The sequence below is a fragment of the Leucopleurus acutus genome (assembly GCF_964270905.1).
Source record: "Leucopleurus acutus genome assembly, chromosome: 4".
Lineage (NCBI taxonomy): Eukaryota > Metazoa > Chordata > Mammalia > Artiodactyla > Delphinidae > Leucopleurus > Leucopleurus acutus.
In genome coordinates this window covers 114,440,970-114,466,657 of record NC_139146.1, presented here as the reverse complement: position 1 = coordinate 114,466,657, position 25,688 = coordinate 114,440,970, and the positions used below count along the sequence as shown (strand labels likewise).

Sequence of the window (25,688 nt, the reverse complement as noted above, 5' to 3'; positions counted from 1 at the left end):
GCACATAGCCCTCTGCCTTTTCATCTTGTCTATCTTTCTGTGAATGTGATTTTTGTTCCACAGGCTGCAGGATTGTAGTTCTTCTTGCTTCTGCTGTCTGCCCTCTGGTGGATGAGGCTATCTCCCAGGACCATTTATTAAAGGTTCTTTTTAAGGAAAAAAAAAAAAGATAGTCTGGAAGTTGGGGATTAAAACCATAATGGAAGGTTGGGAATAGACGATAAGAAGTCTTTGAGTTTGGATAAATTGATATATTTGTGCTTTTGAATGATGCACTGTACTCATTCTTTCATTCATTCAACAAATATTTATCTAGTGTCGAACGTGTACCAAGCACTTTGTTAGATACCAAGTAAATCTAACATTCTTCTTAGATTATAGTGCTAGAATATTTTACATGTTGCCCCTGCAGGTTAAGTCATCAGTCATTTTTCCATAATTGAAGAATGTTGCTTCCTTTATTTTGACCAAAGTTTCCTTTGTTTTTTAGTAATTTGGTCACACTTCTGTCTTATATAATCCTAAAGCCTTTTATTCTAACTCTTGGGGTTAAATTGTTTCAAAATTCAGAATTTTTCAGATTTTAGGAATCTGATACAGTCCATATATCATATTTCATGTAAAGCATCATCTCCTCAGCTCATTACTGAGACATTCTGCTACAGAAATATTAATTGTTACAAGTGGATAAATAAAGACCATAAATACTCTCAAGTTAGTTCAGGTCAGGTTTTGGTGACAAACTTAACATAAAAATTTCAGTTTTCGGGCTTCCCTGGTGGCACAGTGGTTGAGAGTCTGCCTGCCGATGCAGGAGACACGGGTTCGTGCCCCGGTCCGGGAAGATCCCACATGCTGCGGAGCGGCTGGGCCCGTGAGCCATGGCCGCTGAGCCTGCGCGTCCGGAGCCTGTGCTCCGCAACGGGAGAGGCCACAACAGTGAGAGGCCCGCATACCGCAAAAAAAAAAAAAAAAAAAAAAATTTCAGTTTTCAAAGATTTTGTATTTCAAAAATATAGACAAAAGATAGTAAACCTGTATTGTGTTATTAACTAAAATTCCAATATTTTCACTCTTCACCTATAGACATGACTTATGGTTTTTTAATTTGTTTTTATTTAAATGCAGGACTTTAAGCTTAGTAAATATCAGTTGTTAGTGCAATCAATTGATTTGCTTTTCCATCAAATATATGATTCTATATGTGCCTGACACAGTCTGACTTAATCATTTTTCATAGTACCTACTCTTGATGGCTTTGCTGCTTCCAGAATTTTTGTCACTTAGTTCAAGCCACTGTTCAGACCTCAGTGGGGTACTCCATGAGAGCCTTGGTTGTCTAGGTTGACACTCTACACAGTTAATTGACATGAATACGGTAAAGCTAGGAGCCCACCAATACTATAAACTCAGTTTACCATCTTACTCCAAGGATAGTTAATAAATTTTGTTAAATAGTTTGCTGAATTTAATTTGTTTAATAGTTTGCTGAACGTATATTTATGTATTCCCCCATCCAACCAAACCAGTGATCCAAAATTATTTGATCATGGAAATTAGGTAAGTGTGACATGATTTGCTCTTTTGCTTCTGATTCTTGCTATGATCCTTTATAATATTTATTATTTTTTTAAACTGGGGTTTGATGTCAACTCTATAGTTACCAGCATATAACTTTTTTCCTTTAGACAACCTGAGAGATCTTTGCCCTCCCCTTTTTTTTTCTCATCTCCCCATTTTTCATGTTTCACAAAGATTATTAAGAATATCTGAGTTTCTTTCAACTCCACATCATCTGTCAGATCCTCTTTATTTGATGGAATTAATGCCAATGTAAAATTCCCGTCCCCCATACATACATGACTATAACCTGTATTTTTTCAGAGACTAAATTATAGAATTACACAGCAAGAATCATTCTAATACTGTGGCAGAATTAGTGTTCTGTATGTTATTAGTACAACTGAAGAGTCCCTACATTTGTTATATATTTACATTATGTTTTAGGAAGTCAGCATACTGTTTCGGTCATATGATCTCTAGAATGCTTTCCTTCCCCCACTCCTTCCTTCCTTCCTCCCTCCCTCCTTACCTCCCACCCTCCCTCCCTCCCTGCTTTCCTCCCTCCCTCCCTTCCTTTCATTCATCCATCTAATCTGTTTCTTCTCAAACACATTTATCTTCACTATGCTTTCACTTAACACAGTTGCTAATTTCTTATACCAGTTTATGCATTTCTTATACACTGTGCTGATTTTCTTTTTGGCTTCTTCTTCTGAATGAAGTATTTCAATTGCTCTATTCTTTTCCTTATGAACACAGTAAGTATTGTTATTGGTAAGGCCAACCCATGTGACTCTGTGTACTTGTGCCCCAAAGAATCTGAACCAATCATAGGACACTTACTCATAGTAATTATTTGGTGGATTTTATTTAAAAGACTTTATAATAACTGGAATAATCAAATATTATTATCCAAAAAGTAATATTTAATTATTTGTCTAAATAAAATCATGTTTGCATGGTGCATGGCATAATCTGTATTATAGTAGACACTCCAGCATCCCACTAATTTTATTTTTAAAAAAGGACATATAATATTTTTAAAATTCCAGTACTTTTTTTGCTTTAAAGTAGCTTTCATTTGAGAAACTTTATTTACCTAGTAAGAAATTGAGGACCCAGAGGCAGAAAGAGAATAAGAGATTTAGAGGATATTTGGCCCAGCTAATTTGGCCCAGCTAATATAAAGCTGGGGTGATTTGCTTTATCTATGCATGAGAAAAAGACCATGGCTCACTGTTACCTTCTGTTGGTGGTAGAAGTCACCGTGGCTAGTTAGTTAAGCTCTCAAATATTAAACTGCCTGAACTCTATGGTTTTTATCAATTTAGTTTATATAGACATGGTTTGTCTCATAGGATTACATGGGGTAGAGAAAAATTTAAATTTAGGTGACTAAGATGTCCAAGTAGCAGTGTCCTCTAGTTTTCTGGCCATTCTTTGCTTTGGATTTTCTAGGCAAGCCAGGGCATAATCGTTGAATGAGAAAGTGTCTTGGAGTTTTTTCTGATAGCTTTAGATAGCTAGACTTACCTATGATTAGGTTCCATCAACATAAGGAAGGGTAAAATTCTGTCTTCAAAGTTACTCCTCTGAAACCAATCAGTACTTGATTAAATTAAGTTAAAATATTGATCTCAAATTACTCAGACTACTCATGAAAGATTTCATAAATACTATATATACGGTATGTGTACTATATATACGGTATATATAGGTATATATATGTATTGATATTGATTCCACTAAAAAGGTTTGTCTCTGCATATCAAATAGTTCATTGGAACAAATGTTATTAGCTATTCAAGTCCAGTTCTTTTTAAGAGAAACTTTCTTATCAACATATCAATTGGTGAATAAATTTTGCAAATAATTTTGTTATTTTCCTGTGCTTGTAAAGGCTTGTGTATGTTTACTTTTGATTATGCTTCTTATGAAATGTGTGTATGGTATAGGAGGGGTGTGGTGTGTGTGTGTGTGTGTGTGTGTGTGTGTGTGTGTGTGTTTAAATCAATTTGTACATTGTAGAGATTAGGAGGACTTTTGGAAACATTTTCATATCATTAGACATGGATGCAGTTTGCTTTATATTGTCAAGAAACAAATGAGAATGCTTTCTCATTTCTGAATTTTAAAGATAATAGTCACGCTTTTCTTGAAAGAAAAAAAGACACAACAAACTACACTGCTGGAAAGACAGTAAAACACAATTGTTTTCAGGTTGTGGCTGATGGTTCCAAAATAACACAACCTCTGCCTAGTCAACGGCGTGTTTTCTACCTTGGAAACCAATCTTGTCATTTATTTATAAATTGTTTACTGCAGCTTCTGCCTCTTGAGGGTTTAGTTTAGTAAACAAATCAGCGTCCATAGGACTAAACCGGGAGTTACGCACACTTACTGTGCAAGTCCCGTCACGCTGAATTTCAAGCCAAATACTCTCCTTTTATGGCTCAGAGGCCGCACCGGGCTCATTTGCAAGATTCACCGCTGAATTGAAGTCCTTGATCAAGTAATTGAAGTTCAGGCATCAAGAATCCAAGTGGCGCGAGAGATCTCTCGCTCTGCCCCTCACTCCCGCTACCTATGGACGCCGCCAGCCCCTGCCGAGGTGGCGGGGTCCGGCAGCCGGGCCTGGGCTTTGATTGTGGCTGCAATTCCTCGCAGTCATGAATGTTGCAGCGCGCCGCGCGCTTCCAGGTGTGAGCGAGCAGGTTGTCACCGACATCTGTTTGCAGCGGCGGCAGCGGCCGCCCCGGCCCGCAGCGAGCGGCCGGATTGTCAGAGGAGGTAGTTGAGAGCGGCAGGAACGTTTTGGTCTCACGCTCGCTGCCTGGAGGCTTGAAACACCAAAGGTAGGAGCGGGGGTGGACACAGCTGCGCTCCCTAACTTGCCTTAGGCACAAATAAAGAGATCTAATGCAGTTTGACTCCGTGGCGGTGGGGAGACGAGGACAGAAAGCCACTTCAGAGACAACTTAACGCTGCAACATCTGCCGCCAAGTTTCCAGGGAGTGACGGGGGACAGCAGGTACAGATCGAAGTCTCCACATAACCTCCATTAAGCCGTGGACTCTTTTGAAGGGCCTCCATCAAACATGCTGGAGTCCGCAGCAGGAGTTTTGTTTGGTTTTCAAAGCGGTGTTTTGTTTTTGCAATAACAAGGTAATTTATAAATGATGCATTACCATGCGTTCTCCTTTTTTATCTGAAAAGAGAGAGCCAGAGAAGCAGCAAAGCGAAGAAAGAAGAAAGCGCAGCACTAGTTTGGGAGTTGTTCCACAAACCAATTAAATCTCCAAGGAGCTTCCTGTCTGTAATCGAGGTTATGTTAACCTTCAGACCGCAGTCCCTCGTTCACCAGTAAGCAGACAAATTTAAATACGGCAATAAAAGAATCCTAGTGATAGTAACATCTGTGAAGTACGCCCACTATGTCTGTTTTTAAACTTAGGGCTTTTTATTACATGGAGATGAAATAGAATTAGATTTTTTCCAATGTATTTCATTTTTTAGTAAGACAAAATTTAGAAAATTGCATTGACTTTTTCCCCATTTATAAAGGTTTCATACTGATAGTTGGATATTAAAACTCAAAAGTAAGAATCACACGTTAATGGAAGCATTTTTCTCTTTTGAGGAAGTTCCCCCTCTACCACCTACATCCAGCTGGAAAAAAATTTAAGGATTTGTATAATTTTCGCTGGGAATATTGCAAAAACTCATAATTGTGCACACACACATCTATGGCATAACAGATTTGGTTAAAATATTAGTCTGGCAAGTAAAGCTCCAGGGTATGGTAAGGTAATAAAGATTCCATGGTCATGTAAACTTTTATCATTAATAATATTTAGGCTGCCTCACCTGAGGAAATAGCTGTGCCACCACTGAGATAAAGGAAAGGTGCTGACTTGAAGGTAGCCTTTGGAGTGGGTGCAGCTGGGAAGCCATGGCCTGGGGAGAAACGTGGGCATGTGGCAAAGTTTTCATCAGTCAGTGGTGAAATAAGCAACATAAATGCGTAGTGAGTTTCCAGTTAACCTAAATTTATTATGTGGAGAGGACTTATGTTAATTGTGCAGATATTTTCATTTTTTTAAATGATTGATGGTAGTTGCTTTTATAAAGAAAAATGTTCATTATAACAGAACTCAATGCCAGTCCTCTGATTTTTAAACAATCTACAGAAAAAAAGAAAAAAACCCCACAAAAACCCAACCTGAGACCATAGGTAGCACAGGTTCATTTAAAAGGCACCACAGAAGCCTGATAACGGCAGTGGCAGATGATTCAGGCTGGACCTCTGGCTTACATTTCCAGTTCTAGATTTATGTTCACTCCTCTGTCAGTCCTGCTTCTGAATTCTCATGCTCAAAACAAATGGCCTCACCCTCTTCAATGGCGGCTTCGTCAAGGATTCTTACCCTCCCAAGGATCACTCTGAACTCTGTCATGCTTACAAATCACCCAGTGCTCTGTGCTATCAAACCACTTCATCTTCAGATTGAAGAAGCATCTGGAAGGCAGAGATTTTGTGCCACACTGCCTTTAAGTTCCCCATCACATTTGCAAAACATAAACCAGTTGTGTGTGTTTCTGAGCAGTTTGAAACCTTCACTCAGATGACTTGATATGCCAGATGTTTTCAGTGCTTGGAATTATGATGCTAATGACTGCATTCTTTTTTTTTAAATTTTTATTCGAGTATAGTTGCTTTACAATGTTGTGTTAGTTTCTACTGTACAGCAAAGTGAATCAGCTATGCGTATACATATATCCCTTCTTTTTTGGATTTCCTTCCCATTTAGGCAACACAGAGCATTGAGTAGAGTTCCCAGTAGGTTCTCATAGTTGTCTTTTTTTTTTTTTTGCGGTACGCGGGCCTCTCACTGTTGTGGCCTCTCCTGTTGCAGGGCGCGCAGGTTCAGTGGCCATAGCTCACGGGCCCAGCCACTCTGCGGCATGTAGGATCTTCCCGGACCAGGGCACGAACCTATGTCCCCTGCATCGGCAGGCGGACTCTCAACCACTGTGCCACCAGGGAAGCCCCGTAGTTGTCTATTTTATACATCGTATGAATAATGACTGAATTCTTAAACTTAGTTTTTCGATTCTATGAAAATATTTTGTGTCCTATAGCCAAACTTTGTAATAGATTTTAGGCGCTGTAAGATAGCCCTTTATTTTAGCCTTATTGACTCCGTCCTATTGAACACAAAATGCCACAGTGCTTTCATACTCTTCCTTTTTTATACTTAAATGAAAGAAAAATATCAAAAATTTAAAAAATTGTAAAGTGATTGCTTACATTTTATTTCTATAAGTTCTGAAATTTTGTATGGTCCTTTAGGCCAATTATGTTGCAACATCACTGGGAAAAAGTACCACTAGACTTTTCTATCCCTTATGTTACTACCAGTATCTTTCATTCTTATTATCTCTTGTCATTATATTTCAGGGCATCCTTAAAATACCTTAACTATCCCGTTTAAATTAGTAGAAGGAATTAACTTTAGTTTATACATATTTGAAAGGCAAATTTTTACTAGAATAACTCACGTCATGAACACGCCATTGTTACAATTCCACAGTCTGATTTATGAGTGTGTGTGTATGTGTGTATATTTGTATGTGTGTGTAAAATGTTTAATATAAATATATGTGTATATATATTCCTATAGAACATATTTTCTCAGTGTGTATGTCATCAACTAATGTCTGTTTTGGTGGAAAATAACAAATTCGTGAAATAGAGTGCTTTTTGATGCCATTTCATAATTTAACCAAAATCATCTCTTAATTATGCATATAAGCTGGCAAAAGTGTTGACTCAGTTTGGTTCCCTAAAGTGAAATACAGAATATGCAAATTTTAATCATTTAAATTACCAAAAAAGCTTTATTTTTTTCAGAGAAAGTATAAATAGAACTTAGATATTTAATTGGCTTTTTACCCCTCTGATCCAAAATAACTTGTATTTAGTGGCATCATATACATGTTATGTATTAACTTATAAGTTTAGGTAGAGATATTTCTTGGTTAATATTGATCAACAACGCTTTAATAATCGAGAGAAAAGTTATTAAATTAGTTTAAATATCCTCAAATTAATGCACTGAGTTTAGAAATAAACCTTTTTTGTCAACAGTGAACACACTAAAAGAATACTTTGAAAATATCAAGAGTTAGCATTGGTTGTCCAGGGCTAAGTATATTATTTTCTTAGGGTCAATATACAGCTTTGATGTTGAGCACCTTGAGGACATCAATTAAATCATCCAGTTGGGAGCAGAAATGTCAGCAAAGATAGAAATTTTTTTCTTTTTTTTGCGGTAAGCAGGCCTCTCACTGTGTGGCCTCTCCCGTCGCGGAACACAGGCTCCGGACACGCAGGCTCAGCGGCCAATGGCTCAAGGGCCCAGCCGCTCCACGGCATGTGGGATCTTCCCGGACCGGGGCACGAACCCATGTCCCCTGCATTGGCAGGTGGACTCTCAACCACTGCGCCACCAGGGAAGCCCAAGATAGAATTTTTAAGCTTTCTTTTCCTGTGACTGAGTACTTTTTGTGTAGCCTTTATTTAATTTTAATTACAGAATATTATATTTGTATTTATTTAAATAAATCATTTTAAAATTTCTAATAATTTACAAAAATCTATATTATTTTGTGTATGTTAAATATTCAGTTTTAAATTTAGAGCTCAAAGGATATAGTCCAAGGAGGGGAAAAAGTACATTACTTTGTAGACAGTTTATTACTTTAACAGAGTGAATAATGATGGTGTCTTTATGTCTACCAGACCCCCATTTATAAGTTTAGTTTAAGGCAACCTGCATAACGCAGTTAAGAAAATCGGCCTGAGTAGAAAGCTTTTATTGCCCCCCTTTAAAAAAGAATTTATATTAATACATTACATAAATATATACTTTTAAGGAGAAATAAATGACATTTTGGCTAAATAGCTTTCATTTCCTTTTCTTTTTCCAAATAAAATACTATAATTTTTATAATATACACTTAAAATCTAAGTAAATCATCTTTAAAATTGCTTCACATAAACATATATTCTCCACTAATTCTGCTCTAAATCAAATCACAGCCTCTAACATTTGAGAAATTTGAAACTGTTGTAAACTTTGAGGTATAAAATAAAAATGATTTACTGTTCAAACTTTGCAACAAATTATGTTTGAGTGCAGTGGACATTCACTTGTTTACCATTTTATTTATCTGACCTTGGATTAAAAATTAACTGTTTTTTTATTTCAAAGGGTTATAAGAAATTTCTTTTTTTTTCTCCTAATGCTTTTTTTTTTTCAGTTAACGAAATTGGGATAGTTTGACAAACTCCCATTTCAAAATAATTTTATTCACTGATTATACCTCATATCACTCACTCTAGAGAGCTCTTTTCACTTAGAAAATATGTGAAAAAAAGATGGTTCTAATTTCCTAAACTTTAGAGTCCCATGATTCTTCTTCAAAAGCAGGTTAGTGTACTGAAAATAACACATATTATATATTGAATATTTTTTCATAATCCTGTCCATTATCAAGCACATTTTGGTTTGCAATCACACACATATCATATTATATCATATCCTATCTTAACTGACAGAGTCAGTAAATCTGTAAAACATACTTCAATAAAAAATTAAAATAGCACATTTATATACATAGCATACAGATAAGAGGTCGAGAATAAAGAGCAATTACTCTCCAATTATCTTTAACACTTTCATTTCTCTCCTTTCTTCTATCTCCTAACATCAGTTGATTCCTACAGTTTAACCCTTGACCTTATGTTTTCTCTCATCCTACTTTCTCTAGAGACCATATAGAGTTTCACTGCTTTGCTAACATCACTATACACACCATTTTTAGACAATTCTATCCTCCCTCCTCCATTCTACTTGCATGTTTTTGAAAGCTTATATGAATTTTCATCTTGGATGTCTTATTGTCACCATATTCTCTGTGTTTAACTGGATTACTGTATTCCTTATGTATGGCTTTCACATTTTAACTTTACTGCCAGTTATTCTAACTACCCTTCACCTCATGCATATAAGCTGAGGCCTGCAGACCCCATGGTTTCCACAATGCAGTGAGCAGAGTTAAGACCTTAACCTTCTAAATCTGGGTATGATGTCCTATGCCAAAAATTCTCACTATTTCCCTATAATGTGCACAAGATGTTGATTCAGTGAACAGAATTGTGTGTACTAATGTCCCTTTTAGTTTTATTATAATTGATTAAAAGTAAAAATGAGCTATGAATGAATTTATGCGTAAACTCTACTGATTCTTAAGCGATACATCATTTTGACTTTGTAGAACATAAATGTTGTTTGTTATCAGGACTTATAATTTTATCTTCATGACTCCACCCTGAAACTAAGCTAAGACATCAGAGCAATTCTTAAATTAGACAAACTTAAATTATCTCTTATAAAGGTATGACTGAGGATGCTGATACATAAAAATGCAATTTCTGTGGAGCTAAGATTTATCACTTTGGGATGATGATTAATTTTTAATTTATAATTAAATCTATTGAACATTTTCTGAGTTATAAGAGCATGACACAATTATTTTCTCTTAGGTTGAATTCTGAATAGATGAAGGCTTATAATTTTTATTAATTCTCTTTATCAGGATATGTTATTATTTTCTTGCTTGCAGTTGCCTTTTTCTCATTTTTTTAAAAACAGATTTAATCTTTGTTTCATATTTGGTCCAAGAGAAGTTTTCAGTGATTGAAATTCTTGTAAGATATATATTTATCCAGGTGAAATCGTACATTGCAATGTCAGTCTCTTGCATTATCATCTTCTGTCCAGGCCTACATGTGGCTTATGCCAGCTCTGAGCGTCTCATTAGTCCAGTTTATAGAAACACTGGCTTCTTACCAGTGACAAGAAGGCTGATGACTGAACTCAGTCCCTACTCTCCAGAAGAAGTGTGATGGCTTTATTTGTCCTCTGAATCCAGATTTATGAACTAGTCCTATGCTCTTAACTAGATTAGTTTTTTTTCCATTAACTGCTTAAAGTAGGACAGCTGAGTTGTTGTTTGTAAATTTGCTAATGTCTACTTCGTTAATCTTAGATACAATAGGCAGCAGATAACAGGATCAAAGTTTCAGGACCTCAGGTTTTCATGCTGAAATAAGCATGGAAGGGTCAGTGGAGTGGGGAATTGAAGAGATGGGAGGAAGTGTTACATTGGGGAAAAGGGGCTGACTTCTGTCATTAATCTTAATTAATTGCTGAGAGTTTTAAATCTGAGTTATTAATACTGAAGTTAAGCCCTTAATACACTGTTCATGATTTGGCATCAGATGCTCTTTTATAAGATGAGAGGTTTAGGAGAGAGAGAGGAGTGTGTGTGTGTGTGTGTGTGTGTGTGTGTGTGTGTGTATCTTACATAAATATTTTCATTTACATCTTTCAAAGATTTCCCTGGGTTAATATTCAGGCCTTCACCTTTTGACAGTTACTGTAGGCCAGTTAGGAATTATAGACAAGTAACAATAAATCCAAATAAAATTCCTAGGCATAGCAACAGCCGTAAATCTGAATAATGTTACATGTTTACCAGCATACAAAATACTTCACTGAAGAGGAAATGTCAGATTATGAAATAGAAGAAGGGAAGATTAGGAGCAGAAAGGGGAAAAGAAGCAAATAAAAAAGGAAAAAGGAATGAAGAATGGGGAAGAGGGCTTCCCTGGTGGCTCAGTGGTTGAGAATCCGCCTGGCGATGCAGGGGACACGGGTTCGTGCCCCGGTCCAGGAAGATCCCACATGCTGGGGAGCGGCTGGGCCCGTGAGCCATGGCTGCTGAGCCTGCGCGTCCAGAGCCTGTGCTCCGCAACGGGAGAGGCGACAACAGTGAGAGGCCCGTGTACCACAAAAAAAAAAAAAAAAAAAGAATGGGGAAGACATTATTCTTCTGAAAAACTTGCAGGCAATAGGAGAATTAAATGTTTATTTAAGTAATAAACTACAAATTGTATGTTTGTATGGTTCCATATTCCACTGTTGCAAACCTAATCATTGGGAATTAAACAGATTGAACTTTGAAATGACTAAGCAGCCTTTCCTTGAAATTCTTATTTTCTCCCCACTGTGGCTGTTCCACTCATGTTTGTCAGGTTTATCTCCCTTTACTATTAAATCTATGTTATTATTCCGTGATACTTTTCAGTGTGAAACTACAACTAACTGGATTAATTGTGAGTATTTTGGCTAGGGAGGCTATGAAAAAATGGCTTGCAGTTCTTCCAGGGGAAATCTTCAAAAAGCAGATAAGACTTAAAGCTTCAGAATTATGATTTCGGAATTATATTTCAAATTCTCCATGTATTTGGGCAAAATGAAAATATCTGTAATGAAAATATACAACACACTAAATTAAATTTTACTTTATATCTTAGTTCTGATGACTGAACTAAATTTCAGTAGCAAGTTATAGCCAGTGACTTGAATATTATTGTCTACAAATTTAAAATCACAAATTTGGTTTTGAGATATATTATGTTTACTTTTTACAGCAGTGTTTTCTTCCTTTTATGATTAACTTTAAATATAAATAAGATAAAATATGAAAATGAAATAGCATTTATTTCTTTACCTATTTATTTTTGCACACTGGAATTACTGGAGAGAAAATGCAAAAATCTGCATGTATCAAGAGTTTAAATTTTCATTTATAGGCAGTGGAGAACAAGTAAAGTTTTGGAGCTGGGTAGTAACATGACCAAATGAAATTTGGGATAGGAGTGGAGATAATATGTGTTTTTCTGTACAGTTTTACCTGGTATCAATGCATTTATATTTATATCTAGTCTTTCATCATGAGTTGCAAAAAGAATCATATGAAAATGATGATATAGTAAGCTTGATGGATTGTCAAGTGGTTAAGTGGTTTCTTGGATAAAATAACACATTTTGCTATTAGAAATCCCATTTTTTTTGAACACCAACTTAGGTTTATTAGCTAAAAAAAATAGAGATTCATGGCTTCATGTTTTTTCCTGATTTGTCAGGGGCCTAAGGATCTTTCTTGCTTCTTAGGAACATTTAGATAGGTAACTGAAGCTCAGACTGGCAATACAGAGGTACGTGAATGCATGTATTTATTCACATGTGCATGCATGTGTCAGGGTTGTTTATGTGTCTGATGGCGTGAAAGCATGGCATTGTGCTTGTTGAGAGCACTCATAATTTCAGGAAAGAAGGGACACTTTCTCCTCATGGGAAAGACTTAGGACTCAAATCCAGCTAACAGTCATTGAGCACCTACTATGTCTTAGGTATGTTCAGTTAGGTGTGGTCAACTCTTAGTGCTAAGAGTTAGGTGTCATTTTATTCCCATTTTATAGGTGAAGAATATGAGACTCAGAGAAATTTAGTGCATTTGCCAAGGTTACACTGCTGAAAAATAACAGAGCCTAGATTCAAACCCAGGTTTTATTTATTTCCAGTCCAGTGAGTGCCCCATCGTGCCATGTCATCATTGTCCAGTGCAGCACTTTATTCTTCTCCCTGTTCAGTCAGTAACTGAGTGCATTAGGGCTTTTATACAAGTAGAGAAGTGCTTTCTAAATTTCCAGCTTTGAATCTGATTCTCTTGGGGCCCAAATGATCAGTTTTTGTCTATGTCTGTATCCATAAATTGTTTTAGCATGTACAGTTGAAATTCAATCCGCAGCTGGCTGAATCTGCAGATATAGAAATCGTGGGTAGAGAGGACCAACTGCTTTGCCATTTCATATAAAGGACTTGAACATCAGTGGATTGTGGTGTCCTCATGGATCTTGGAACCAATCCCCTGTGGATACTGAGGGCAGAGGGACAACTGTATTCAGAATGCATGCATATTACCCTATTATTTATATATATATACATACTTTTAAAAATAATTTAACTTCGTATGCATCTATAAATAAAAGATAATATTTAGAAGTGGCAGTAAATTCCACAGAAAATTTATGAGCTGTGTGGAATAAGGAACTTCTGCATCATAAAGGACCTCAGAAGTTATGTAATTTAATGCCTTCTTATACTGCAACTTACACCGCCACCTCAATTCTGGGCTCCGAAAGGAAGAGCATGTTCAAAGGCACAAGATGGATGAAATAGTTTGTATGTTCCATGAATTGCAAGTAGTTTTCTAGGAGGTAAGTTATGGGGTGAAGGCAGAATTACAGCAATTCCTAAAGCCCTTGGTGGCATATTAGAAAGATCACTACATTAAGAGTCAGATGTGTGATCTCTATACTGTCATTGATTAGCTTGAAACCTGGCACAAATTTCCTCATCTCTCTGGTCCTCAGTTTTCTCATTTGTATTTAGAGAAATAAGAGATCACAAAGATACCTTTGAATTCTTGTCTTTTTATGTAATTCCAATCAAGGCAGCTCCATGAAGATGGGACTTTTCCTGTCACGCTCACTAGGATAACCCCAGGACCTTGTGCACTGGCTCTCAGACAGTAGGCTATAATAATCTTTGAGGAATGAAACAATTTTATGTAGGTTGAATGTTTTGGTCCATTGTTTACAAATCTGTTTAAATTAATTCATACTTTTTTAGTAATTAGACATTTCATGAGGCCATCAATAATTAATAAATACATATAAACATTTTACAAGTTACTGTAAGAATTAAAAATGGCATATATCCTGGAATACGCTTGAATAACTATAACAACACTATGATTCTAGATCCATAATGGATATTTTACTACTATTATGCTTTAAATAAATTGAAAATAACTGCATATGGAAGAAAGTAAAGGGGATACGTATTTAAGAGAGTAGCATAATTAAATTTTATGCCAGTTTTCTGTCTATATATAAGACTTGTCTATTTCTTGCTGCTTCTTTCAAAAAAAGAGAAGATATTAATATGTGATTTTGGATTAGCTCCACTGTCATTTTGATATGTGGCAATTTGCTGCCTTGTGTCACAACTGCAAAATAATTTAAACACAAAATTTCTTTTATTTAATACTATTATAAGGATTGAAGTACTAATGTGTTCTTGTCATTAAATATATATAGCTACATGGAACTGCTCTCCCAGTGGGTCATTCGGAAATTGATTTTCTAACTTGGGCTAACGATAGTGGACAAATGTTAAATGAAAATCAATCACTTTGATTTAAATCAGCTAAATATACTCCTTTTATTAAGTGATCTTTTTCCCTACAGCTAACTAGATGACAAATTACATTTGTGGTAACCTCTAGCCTTTGAATGCTTTTAACTTAAACCTCCAAGGACAATGGTTTGATTGTATATAATTTTATTCTTTTTTAAAAATAAATTTATTTTTATTTATTTATTTTTGGTTGCGTTGGATTTTCGCTGCTGTGTGCAGGCTTTCTCTAGTTGCGGTGAGCAGGGGCTACTCTTGTGGTACGCAGGCTTCTCATTGCTGTAGTTTCTCTTGTTGCGGAGCACGGGCTCTAGGCGTGCGGGCTTCAGTAGTTGTGGCATGCGGGCTCAGTAGTTGTGGCTCTCGGGCTCTAGAGCACAGGCTCAATAGTTGTGGCGCACGGGCTTAGTTGCTCCATGGCATGTGGGATCCTCCCGGACCAGGGCTTGAACCTATGTCCCCTGCATTGGCCAGAGGACTCTCAACCACTGCACCAGGGAAGCCCCATAGTTTTATTCTTATATTAGAATTATCTAACTCTTGATTAGTTAGATAAAAGTATTTTTAGATATTATTTATAAATAGAAAAATTCTGTATTAATATTATTTAAACAATAAATTGTTAGACCTTTAATATTTCAAATCTATATCAGAAATATTTCATTACGAATACAATGTAGATAGAAATAGCAATATGTTATTGGGAAATACAAGGATCTAGCAAGACATGGAAACACAGTTATCTTTAACTTCATTTTTACAACTAGAAAAGATAAAAATCAGGAAAGACCCCAGTGTAACATATACCTTAGATAACTGCATTCATGTGACAGTGTCAGGATCCAGAACTGTGATGACCAGTGTAGAAAGTCAAAACTTGAAGAATATACTTAACTTAAAAATTAAAAATATAGTTTCATGGAAGTCAGTGTACACTGTCGTCATTGATAATATCATCATCAGTAATGAAAAACCAGCATAATCACTAGAGCAGCAGCTATGTGCCAGGCACTGTACTAATGACCTTACATGTGTTACTGTAATTCTCAAAACAACTCACTTTCCTTATCTCCATTTTATAGATAAGGAAACTGAGGATCAGAAAGGACAAGTAAGTTGCCAGCATCACACAGAGAGGTGGTGAGTGAGTGTTATTAACTTTGAACTTTAAATAGGTTATAGGAAAATTAGTGTACTATTTAATTATGCTTTATGTCTTAAAACTAATTTGCCAATTATAAGATAATGCACCGCAGTTCAGAATTGTGCTTTAGTTGTAGTTTATAGACCCTTGCACTGAACTGAGAAAGTTATAAGAATGAAATTAAATTGCAAAGTCAAACATAGAAATAGGAATTAATAGTCAACTATTTAAATAACATAGGAATCATTAGTGACTATTTAAATACAAAATATCCAGAACATAAATGTTAAGTATTTTACTCACGTTTTTGTAAATATTGGGGTCAGAAAATTATCTGTAGATTTATTTGGGGGCACCTACAGACATTATGCAGGGGCCAAGGTTTAGGAACAATTATAAAACATATAGTTTCTTTTAAAAAAAGGAATAAAATATAATTAGTGGTAGAAAATATATTGACAGGTTATTCTTAATATAAAACTTTAAAAATTTGATTTTTATTTCTAATCTATAAAATCAAACTAAAAAGAAAAGTTCCATCCAGAGGCTAAGATTATGACACAATTCCAAGTTATGTTTTCCAAATGTGCTTCATATCAAAACTCATATTCACTATAGAAAGGTCATAATTTTTAGATTAGGATACTGTTGGCACAGTCAAATAATTTATTGTTTAGAATCCCTCTTAATATCTAGTTTTCAGACTATTTCATCATCATTTGCGACTTCAATTAAATTTATATTGAATTTACTGTTTAGTTCCTCGATCATTCTCTCTTGCTCAAGCTCTCGTTTTGATCTACGAAGCAACTGATTCCACTTATCAAATTTATCCCTTGATCTAGCTGCAAATAGCGTGCCCCAAATCATCCCAAAAAAGCCCACTGAAATGGTTTGTAAAGTGTCTTCTCAGGTACATTAGTGAAAATTGAAGCAAACAGGCTTCCAGCCGTTACTTTTAAGACAAATCACTAGCGTGTAAGTAGAGGGAACTGAAGGTTGAACTTCTGTAGGTTGATGGCCCACAGTGTAAGTGGTCCTTATGTTCCTTTCACTTCACATGGGGAGGCCAGAGTTTCCTCATCATAAAGCTGCTTTGATCAGGCATCTTGAAAGACTTTCATTGTCATGACATGCTGACATTGTCATTATTACTGTTGCTGTTGTTATTTTGCCGAGAAAATACCTTTTTACCAAATTGCAAGAAATAATATTTCCCTTATTTCCAAGGTATCATTCTCTGTACTCCCTCTCATATAAAAATACTAATATCAAAATTAATAGTAATGATAAGACAAATTTATGTAACTGAAGGCATAAGAATAATATCCATATAAACTATGTTTCAAAGCTTAAGTTACTATATTATACTATATTAGTAAACAGTTCTTCTAATTCTTTACAAACATTTACTGATTTGTTTTTGAAATCTTTTTAGGAATAAGAAATGGGGAAAACACTGGAATAATGAATGGCATTAATGAAATTGTAATATATGGCCTATAAGATTGCAGGTGAATATCTCTTTGAATTTAAAAATTATTAATGCTAGAATTTTTCTTTTTGGTGTGTTGGAAAACATGCATTTAAACACATTTCTGACTTTTGTCTTTTCTGAATTTTTGGTTGAAATGTTTTTTAGTAAAATTAGACTGAAAGGAAAATGAAATATAATCTTGTCAATAGTCTTTATCTGAATTAAGAGAAACATTTTTAAAAATTTAATGATGACTAGATAGTCCCTAACCTTCTAGAAATTTATGATCTATTTGGGGCAGAGGATAAAGTAAAGCTTCAAACATTATAATTCAAAGCAGAGCAAGCAAATTTCATTTAAAAAGAAAAAGTAAAGCCAATTGTACAATCTGGATGGATTCTAATTTCTAATCCAATTCCCTACCATCATAAGGCCTTGAAATCTAAGGTAGTGCTGCTTTTGATAAATACTGTATTTGAAGAATGAATATTTTTGCTTTATGTTAATTCTTAGTAATGCATACACAAAGGTATTACAGATAATGTATACTATATATGAATACAGCAAAGAATGGTATAAATATATATAATTGCACATGTACATATATATATATATCCACAATTATAATTCCACTTCAAACAAATGGTAGTTTGAAAAAATTAGGTGAGGCATAAAAATAAAATTAATATTTTTTTCTTGAGAACCCTGTATTTTTAAGCAGTCTTTGAGACCCCAAAATAGTTAGTACATAGTCTTCAATAAATTTTTAATCTATTCAAAGGACCAAGAATACATATATAGAAAATAAAATAATGAAATATTTAAGTATCAACTCAAGGCAGTAACAAGAGATGTAGCAAATGTGTTGCCTAATTAATTTCCAAATGAACAGTCTAGACATTAATTGCTCTTTGAGTTATCAGGGAAGAGCACTTCAGACAAGGAGGTAAGATGACAGTTTACAGAGGAAGAAAGATTTGAATTAACCTTGAAGGATTTGTATAGGTAGAGAAGGCAGAAAAGTTCACATTTGTTCCAGGACAGTGGCTCAACTATTTGTTTTAATCACTTCCAAGCTACAAGTGGGAAAATAATGGGGAATAAATCTACATCATATCCATTTCTGAGGGATCTAGTATATTAGACTCACATTTAGCAATCAATGTCCAGCAAATATTTCACTGTACTGTTTCTCAAGCTTTTAGGCTTTTGCCCCACCAGACAAATCATTTTATTGAATTTTGTTTTCTAGTCCTGTATTAGGACCTCATGAAAACATTTTTTTAAAGAGTATTAGCTTCATGACAGGCAGTATACACGGATAGATTGAAGGAAAGAACAGAAGGCTGAGCTAATGCAGGAACCACTGAGTGAGGGCACCAACCAGGGCAAGGAACAATGAGTTTCCATTGGAATGGGAAATAGTTGAAAAAGGGCCTCTAACCGGACTTGATTACTAAGGGGAGCTAGATGTGTGGCAGAGAGAATAAGTAGAAGAGAGAGCACCTGGGGATGGTGCCCTGGAATTGAGCTTGAAGAAAAAGTTGGAAATGCTCAGGAGAAAGTAAGAAATATTGGGTTTTGGGGAAAAAAAAAAAATCACACCTGGACATGAAGACTGGAGAGGCTCCTTAGATAATTGAAACTGTGTTTAAGAGACTGAGGATCAGTTTTCTCCTACTTTAGTACTGGGTATTTTTTCTTGTGGATCAAACTTAACATCTAATTTTAAAATTAGAATTAGCATCCCAACCTCTCATTGGCATATATTCTTATTTTCCAATTCTTTGCCATTTTTGATAATATGAAATATACAGAAACTGAAGGACTGTTGGAATAATCTACGATGGAGGGTGGGTCAGCAGAGGGAATGAGGGAAAAGGGAGAAGAAGAAATATTAGCTTTGGTTTGTAAAATTCTGAAGCTATTAACTTGCTCCAGCTATTTTCATCAGCTTAATTCTCTCAAGAGATGTAGACCTGTAGCTACTGGAGATGTAGTTTTTTTTTTTCTCCTAAGGTAGTAGGATTTTCACAAGTCGACAGGGAATAACTGAGAGATGAGGGTCTGTGGGCTCTTGTGAACCATTGTATCTGGAAATAAAGTGTTAAAGAATAATGTGAATGATGATATTGGATGTTTTGAAAGGAATGGTTCAAATAGTAACTACTTAAGTCTTAAATAGACTAGGGAAAGAGTATAAGTAAAGATACGATACAGGAATTTTTGGCTATTTTCTACAGCTGTTACTAAGATTGATGATCCAACAGAGTCTTAGGATGACTGTTTAGTTTAGAAGAATGTGAACAGGTACTGAATAAAATAATGAATATTGAGTAATTTTTTTAAGAGTAGAAGTTTTCTAGTAGTTTTATAGACTTAGTTGGAATCATGCATATTCAAAGAGGACAGCGGTGATATGATAGCTCTTCTTGTCCTTTCCTAATCCTAAAATTTTGAATATAGTCATCAGTTACGTGCCTTATTTTTTAAATATCGGACCATAATTCATAAATTATACTATTTGTAAATTGATGTATTTTCAGCAAATCTTTGTAGGAATGATACACATTCACTAACAGAAAGCATTTAGATTCGACCAACTTGTTCAGTGGCTTAGGAAATAACCAAAACGTATCCCGTACCTTCAATGTATCAGCTATGTTGCATTCATTTTTCACTATAGTCCTCATAAAAAGTAAATTCTCCATTATGCACATAGGATGTTAAAAAAGGTTAAACAGCTGGCAAGCAGTAAAGTTTAAACTCAGTTTGATGATACCAAAGTTTTCATTTACATTACACTGGAGTTAGTGACTTGTAAAGATATAATCTACAAAGAAGTAAATTCTTGGGGCATTGAGGGCACTGAGAGTTTTTGTGTGTATTTTATTTATATATTTTAACCTGCAGTATTGGCTTGTGCTTTCCCAGGAAGGACCTCCTTAGAAATAGGGATTACGGCAGTATGGTCATGTTTTTGTGCGTGTTTTTGTGTGTATATTATTTATATATTTTAACCTGCAGTATTGGCTTGTGCTTTCCCAGGAAGGACCTCCTTAGAGATAGGGATTACGGCAGTATGGTCACCCACCTGGGACGGTGACAGCTGCTGCAGCTGAATCCAGCCCTTGTCATCATTAATGACCTGCATTTGACACTTTATCCCAGCCATCCTTGTTTAGTGTACAATGTATTGCATTAGAATAATTACTACCTGTCATCCTCTATTTCACAGGCAGCTCTTAGTCATCTCAGACATGTAAGTGTCATGTGATAATATACCAAACCCTTCTTAGCTCCTGTGTTCTCATCCTGTTTCTGGATACCTGTGTCCTCTGTCTTTCCTTTTTTCTCATGATATTCAAAAATATTTTATATCTAAATTGAAACATTTTCATTCTGTCACTCATATGGAAAGGATTCATCTCCTTAGTTTTTAAATACTAGCCAGACATTTATTAAGGGATAATATCTTCTGAACATAAAGCATGGCCAACAGATTTAGAGTCTCTATTTGTCCTGCTAAAAATACCAGAGAGCTAGAATAGAAATCAGAGAAAAGGATAGTAGTGCTGACTCAAAGAAAGGGATGACCAAATCCAAAGGGTATAAATCATATACAGATGGTATTATAATGCCTTTATTAAAAACATTTTTTAATTTAAAGATTTGAGTTACTTCCAAGGACAATTTCCTCTCTTCCTTCCTTCCTCCCTCCCTCTCTCCCTCTCTCCTTCCTTTCATTTTTGCATTTAAGTTTAAGGGAGACACAGGGGATTCACTCAATTACTGAAATGGAAAGGACCTCCATCATGATTTTAAGTCATCATAATATTATTACATATTTATTTGAATGGGTTTAGAAATTCCTTTGTTACAGAGATTGAAGACTGTGACTTTCTTTTTAAAACTTGTATTATCTTTGTTTTGCTTAAAACTCATAGGCATCTGTTTTGGTTTATCTTACTTAGGAGAGTTAATCTAAAATGTGCTTCTGAATTTTTTTGTGTATCTTAATTTGACACTTCAAGAAAACAAAATGTCATACCTGAAATTTGGAATAACACATGCCTTGTATTCATTATGTAATTTACCCCAGCTTTATTGTCAAAAGACCAGGTTCACTTATCAGCTTTTGAATTTACTGATTGGCCCCAAGCAAATTGTATAACCTCTCTGAATCTTTTTTTTAAACAGGATTTTTCAGCTAGGGCTTTTTATCTGAACCAGAGAACAGGAAAGGTAATTTAAGGAATTATTTTCTCATTCTCCCAAGGATGCTACACAACTAGCATGAAGCTTGGGTGAGAAGTTAGCTTATCATATACAATGGCTGCCTCCAAAGGTCTTAAGGCACTCATAGAACCCCTGTTGAGAAAGGCTAATGAGGATTAATAAAATTCCACTATACATATTTTTGCCACTATTTTTCTCATTAACTGAGAAAAAGCTTTGGTTTTGTAAGCTAGAGGTGAATGCCATCAACTAGCAATTTATTTTCTTTAGTTCCCAGATTATCTCTCAATGAAGAGGAGATTTCTCTGAAGCTAAAATTAATTTATCAAATATGTACCTTCTGGATAAATTATAACTTTATAGCAATAATGAACAGAGAGGACAGGACAGAAATCTGTTTTTAGATGGGCTTATTCACATATATACTTGTGATATTAAGTTTATGTATACATTACATTAAGTTTGGAAAGCAAACTTTTTTAGAGTTTTGTCATGTTGACTGACAAGATACTTAACAGTAGATAGTAATTATTGTGCGTGCCTATACATATTTGCCATAAGTTGTATCATCACTCAAAAGTGACCTTGTTAGGTGAGGGGGAGAGCAAGAGACATACAGTGCCTCTTGAGAGCAAGTGGAGTGATGCGTATCAGGAGAAGACACTAAAGATTTATTGTCGGTGGCAAAGGAAACACAGACCTCTGCTTGTGCAATAAGTATTTTTGACATCGCCCACAGTAAAAGGTGATTGGAAGCTGTAGGTTAGAAAATGTTCTGCTGGAGCAAAATAATAAACATTTTTATGTTGTTTGTATTTTGAGCTTGTCTTGCTATTTAGTCCCTGTAGCACTTAAAACATGAATGATGGTCATGCCAAACAAATCCCTGTTGTAAATAGGACCTTGCTACCCACATAATCAGATTTACCTAATTGAACCAATATGCAAGAGCAGATTTGGTTATGAGAAAAGGTAGCAATGCAGAGCAACATAATTATTATTTCTTCTTCCAATTTCATATTTTGCTTATGAGCACTCTCTTCCCTATTTACATATGCTAGTTTAAAATAAGACAAATGTGGACAGCCACATGTACAAGAAGGAAATTAGAAGATTCTCTAACGCCATGTGCAAGAAAATAGACTCAAAATGGATTAAAGACCTAAATGTAAGACCAGAAACTATAGAACTCCTAGAGGAAAACATAGAACACTCTTTGACATAAACCATAGCAATATATTTTTGGATCTGTCTCCTAAAGCAAAGTAAATAAAAGCAAAATAAACAAATGGGCCTAATTATATTTAAAAGTTTTTGCACAGCAAAGGGAACCATCGACAAAATGAAAAAGCCTACTGAATGGGAGAAAATATTTGCAAATGATATGACAAATAAGGGGTTAATATCCAACATATATAAGCAACTCATACAACTCAACATCAAAAAAAAAAACCAGACATTCCAATTTAAAAATGGGCAGAAGAACTGAATAGACATTTTTCCAAAGAGGAAATGCAGATGGCCAACAGGCACATGAAAAGATACTCAACATCGCTAATCATCAGGGAAATGCAAATCAAAACCACAATGAGATATCACTTCACACCTGTCAGAATGGCTATCATCAAAAAGTACACAAATAACAAATGTTGGTGAGAATGTAGAGAAAAGGGAACCCTTGTACACTGTTGGTGGGATGTAAATTAGTGCAGCCACTGTGAAGAACAGGATGGATGTTTCTCAAAAAACTGAAAATGGAACTACCATGTGACCCAGCAATTCCACTCCTGGGTATATATCTGAAAAAACCAAAAACTAATTCAGAAAAGATACATGCACCCCTGTGTTCATAAAAGCATTGTTTACAATTGCCAAGGTGTGGAAGCAACCTAAGTGTCCATCAACAGATGAATGAATAAAGAAGATGTGGTATATATATACAATGGAATACTACACAGCCATAAAAAATAATGAAATGTTGCCCTTTGCAGCAACATGGATGGACTTGGAGGGGTATTATGCTAAGTGAAATAAGTCAGACAGAGAAAGACAAATCCTGTATGATATCACCTATATGTGATATATGTGAAAATACAGCAAATTATATGTGAAAATACAGCAAATTAGCTAATATAACAAAAAAGAAGCAGACTCACAGATATAAAGAACAAACTAGTGGTTACAGTGGGGAGATGGAAGGGGCAATATAGGGGTAGGGGATTAAGAGGTACAAACTACTATGTATAAAATAAATAAGGTACAAGGATATATTGTACAACATGGGGAATATAGCCAACATTTTATAATAACTGTAAAGGGAGTATGACCTTTAAATAACTGTAAAGGGAGTATAACCTTTAAAAACTGTGAATCACTGTATTGTGCACACCTGTAACTTATATAATATTATATGTGGACTATACTTCAATAAAATTTTTAAAATAAAATTAAGAAAAATAAGACAAATGCGAATAATCCACTTAGCCTTAAATTTGGAGAGAGGAGAACAATTCTAATTGGAAGAACTGCTTAACCCTAGGGTAGCTGTTCTTAGTGGTCTTAAGACAGCCCCATCGGGCTGAGAAGTAGGGATTACAATTCAGTTGTTATAGTTGGTTCCCATTTGTTTCTGGCAGAAGAAGTAGGCATCTTACATATAGAAGAGGCTCATAGCAATTTGGAATATTATCTATGTGAGTATATAAATTTTCACTTTACTGAGAAAAGAGATAAAGCATTGTGCCCTTTTTATTATATATGATATCTAAATCCTAAGGTGTTAGGATAGGACTTTAGTTGATAGGACATAAACTATCTGGTATAGATCTTCAGGTAGCATTAATCATCCTAAAAAAGTACATGCCTTCAATTAATTAAAAAACAGGGAGGGTTTTGTGCTTACTACCTATTGTCATTCTTCTTTTTTAAATTTTGGACAGTTTGTGAGAACTGTAGGAAAGCTGTATTTCCTCTGCAGTTTCCATGGGAACAGAATAGGGCAACCCACATTCGATGACTGACTGAATGTGGGCTTGACAACTTGACGCTCCAGAAATCCCCATGGAGTTGGTTGAGGCCTCTGTTGAAACAACCCCTATTGTTTGTTGTTTCTGAAAGCACTCCTCAATAAACATTTTGCACACAAATATTCATCTTAGTCTGTTCACAGGGGCACATGACCTAACTGACTTATGATACCTGGGTTCCATTCCTGATTGTACTGTTTACTCTGTGCCCTTAAGCACATTCTTAGGCTCTCTAAAACTCATTTTCCTTTTTTTTTTTTTCTTTTGCGGTACGCGGGCCTCTCACGGTTGTGGCCTCTCCCGTTGTGGAGCACAGGCTCCGGACGTGCAGGCTCAGCGACCATGGCTCACGGGCCCAGCCGCTCCGCGGCATGCGGAATCTTCCAGACCGGGGCACGAACCCGTGTCCCCTGCATCAGCAGGCGGACTCTCAACCACTTCGCCACCAGGGAACCCCCCTTTTTTTAATATTAAAAAAGAAAATTATTTTATAATACCACTTACCACACAGTGTAACTGAAGATTAAATGAGATAGTAAAGCACATAGCCCAGTAATTGAAACCCAGAAAGTTTTTAATAAATATTTGCTATCATATACTTATTATATTTCCAAAGTTAGCAATCTCTGCTTCTCAGTTTCCTCCTCACTCTACATTTTACCACTTTATATATTCTGCTCTAGGAGAGAATAAATTTAAATCAGGCTCTAGTTTGTGTAATTCAGATCTTTTATGACTGCATGGGGCTCCTTCACCCATTCTCCTTCTATCAGAAGTATGATGGCTAAACCTTTTGGAGAAGTGCCAAGTGAGCACCACAAAGCCCATCTGAATGGCCATAATGCAAATGGATCTAATGAAAACTGAATATGTTGGTTTCAACTCGTATTGAGGATCTCAAATCGGTGGAGGGTAGGTTTATTAAGACAAAACATAAAATTGCCTCTGTGGCATTATTTTATGTCATATAAATACCCTGCTTCATTTTTGTGAAGATTGTATGAGTTAATACATGAGCAAATGCTCGATAAATGTTAACAAATATTTGAGCCATTAATAACAGT

General features: G+C 35.5%; 1 protein-coding gene across 2 annotated transcripts in view; it reads left to right on the top strand.

Moving 5' to 3' along the window:
• ANTXR2 (ANTXR cell adhesion molecule 2) overlaps window positions 1-25,688 on the top strand; it is a 163,475-nt gene that overhangs the window by 105,519 nt on the left and 32,268 nt on the right. Inside the window, exon 17 of one of the 2 annotated variants that reach the window (XM_082837615.1) lies at window positions 4,023-6,430. The exons of the other annotated variant lie outside the window; for it this stretch is intronic. Within the exon in view, the coding sequence (XP_082693741.1) occupies window positions 4,023-4,079 (57 nt within the window). The 3' untranslated portion in view covers window positions 4,080-6,430. Of the gene's footprint in view, window positions 1-4,022; window positions 6,431-25,688 lie in introns of those variants that run through there. 2 annotated transcript variants of the gene reach the window in all.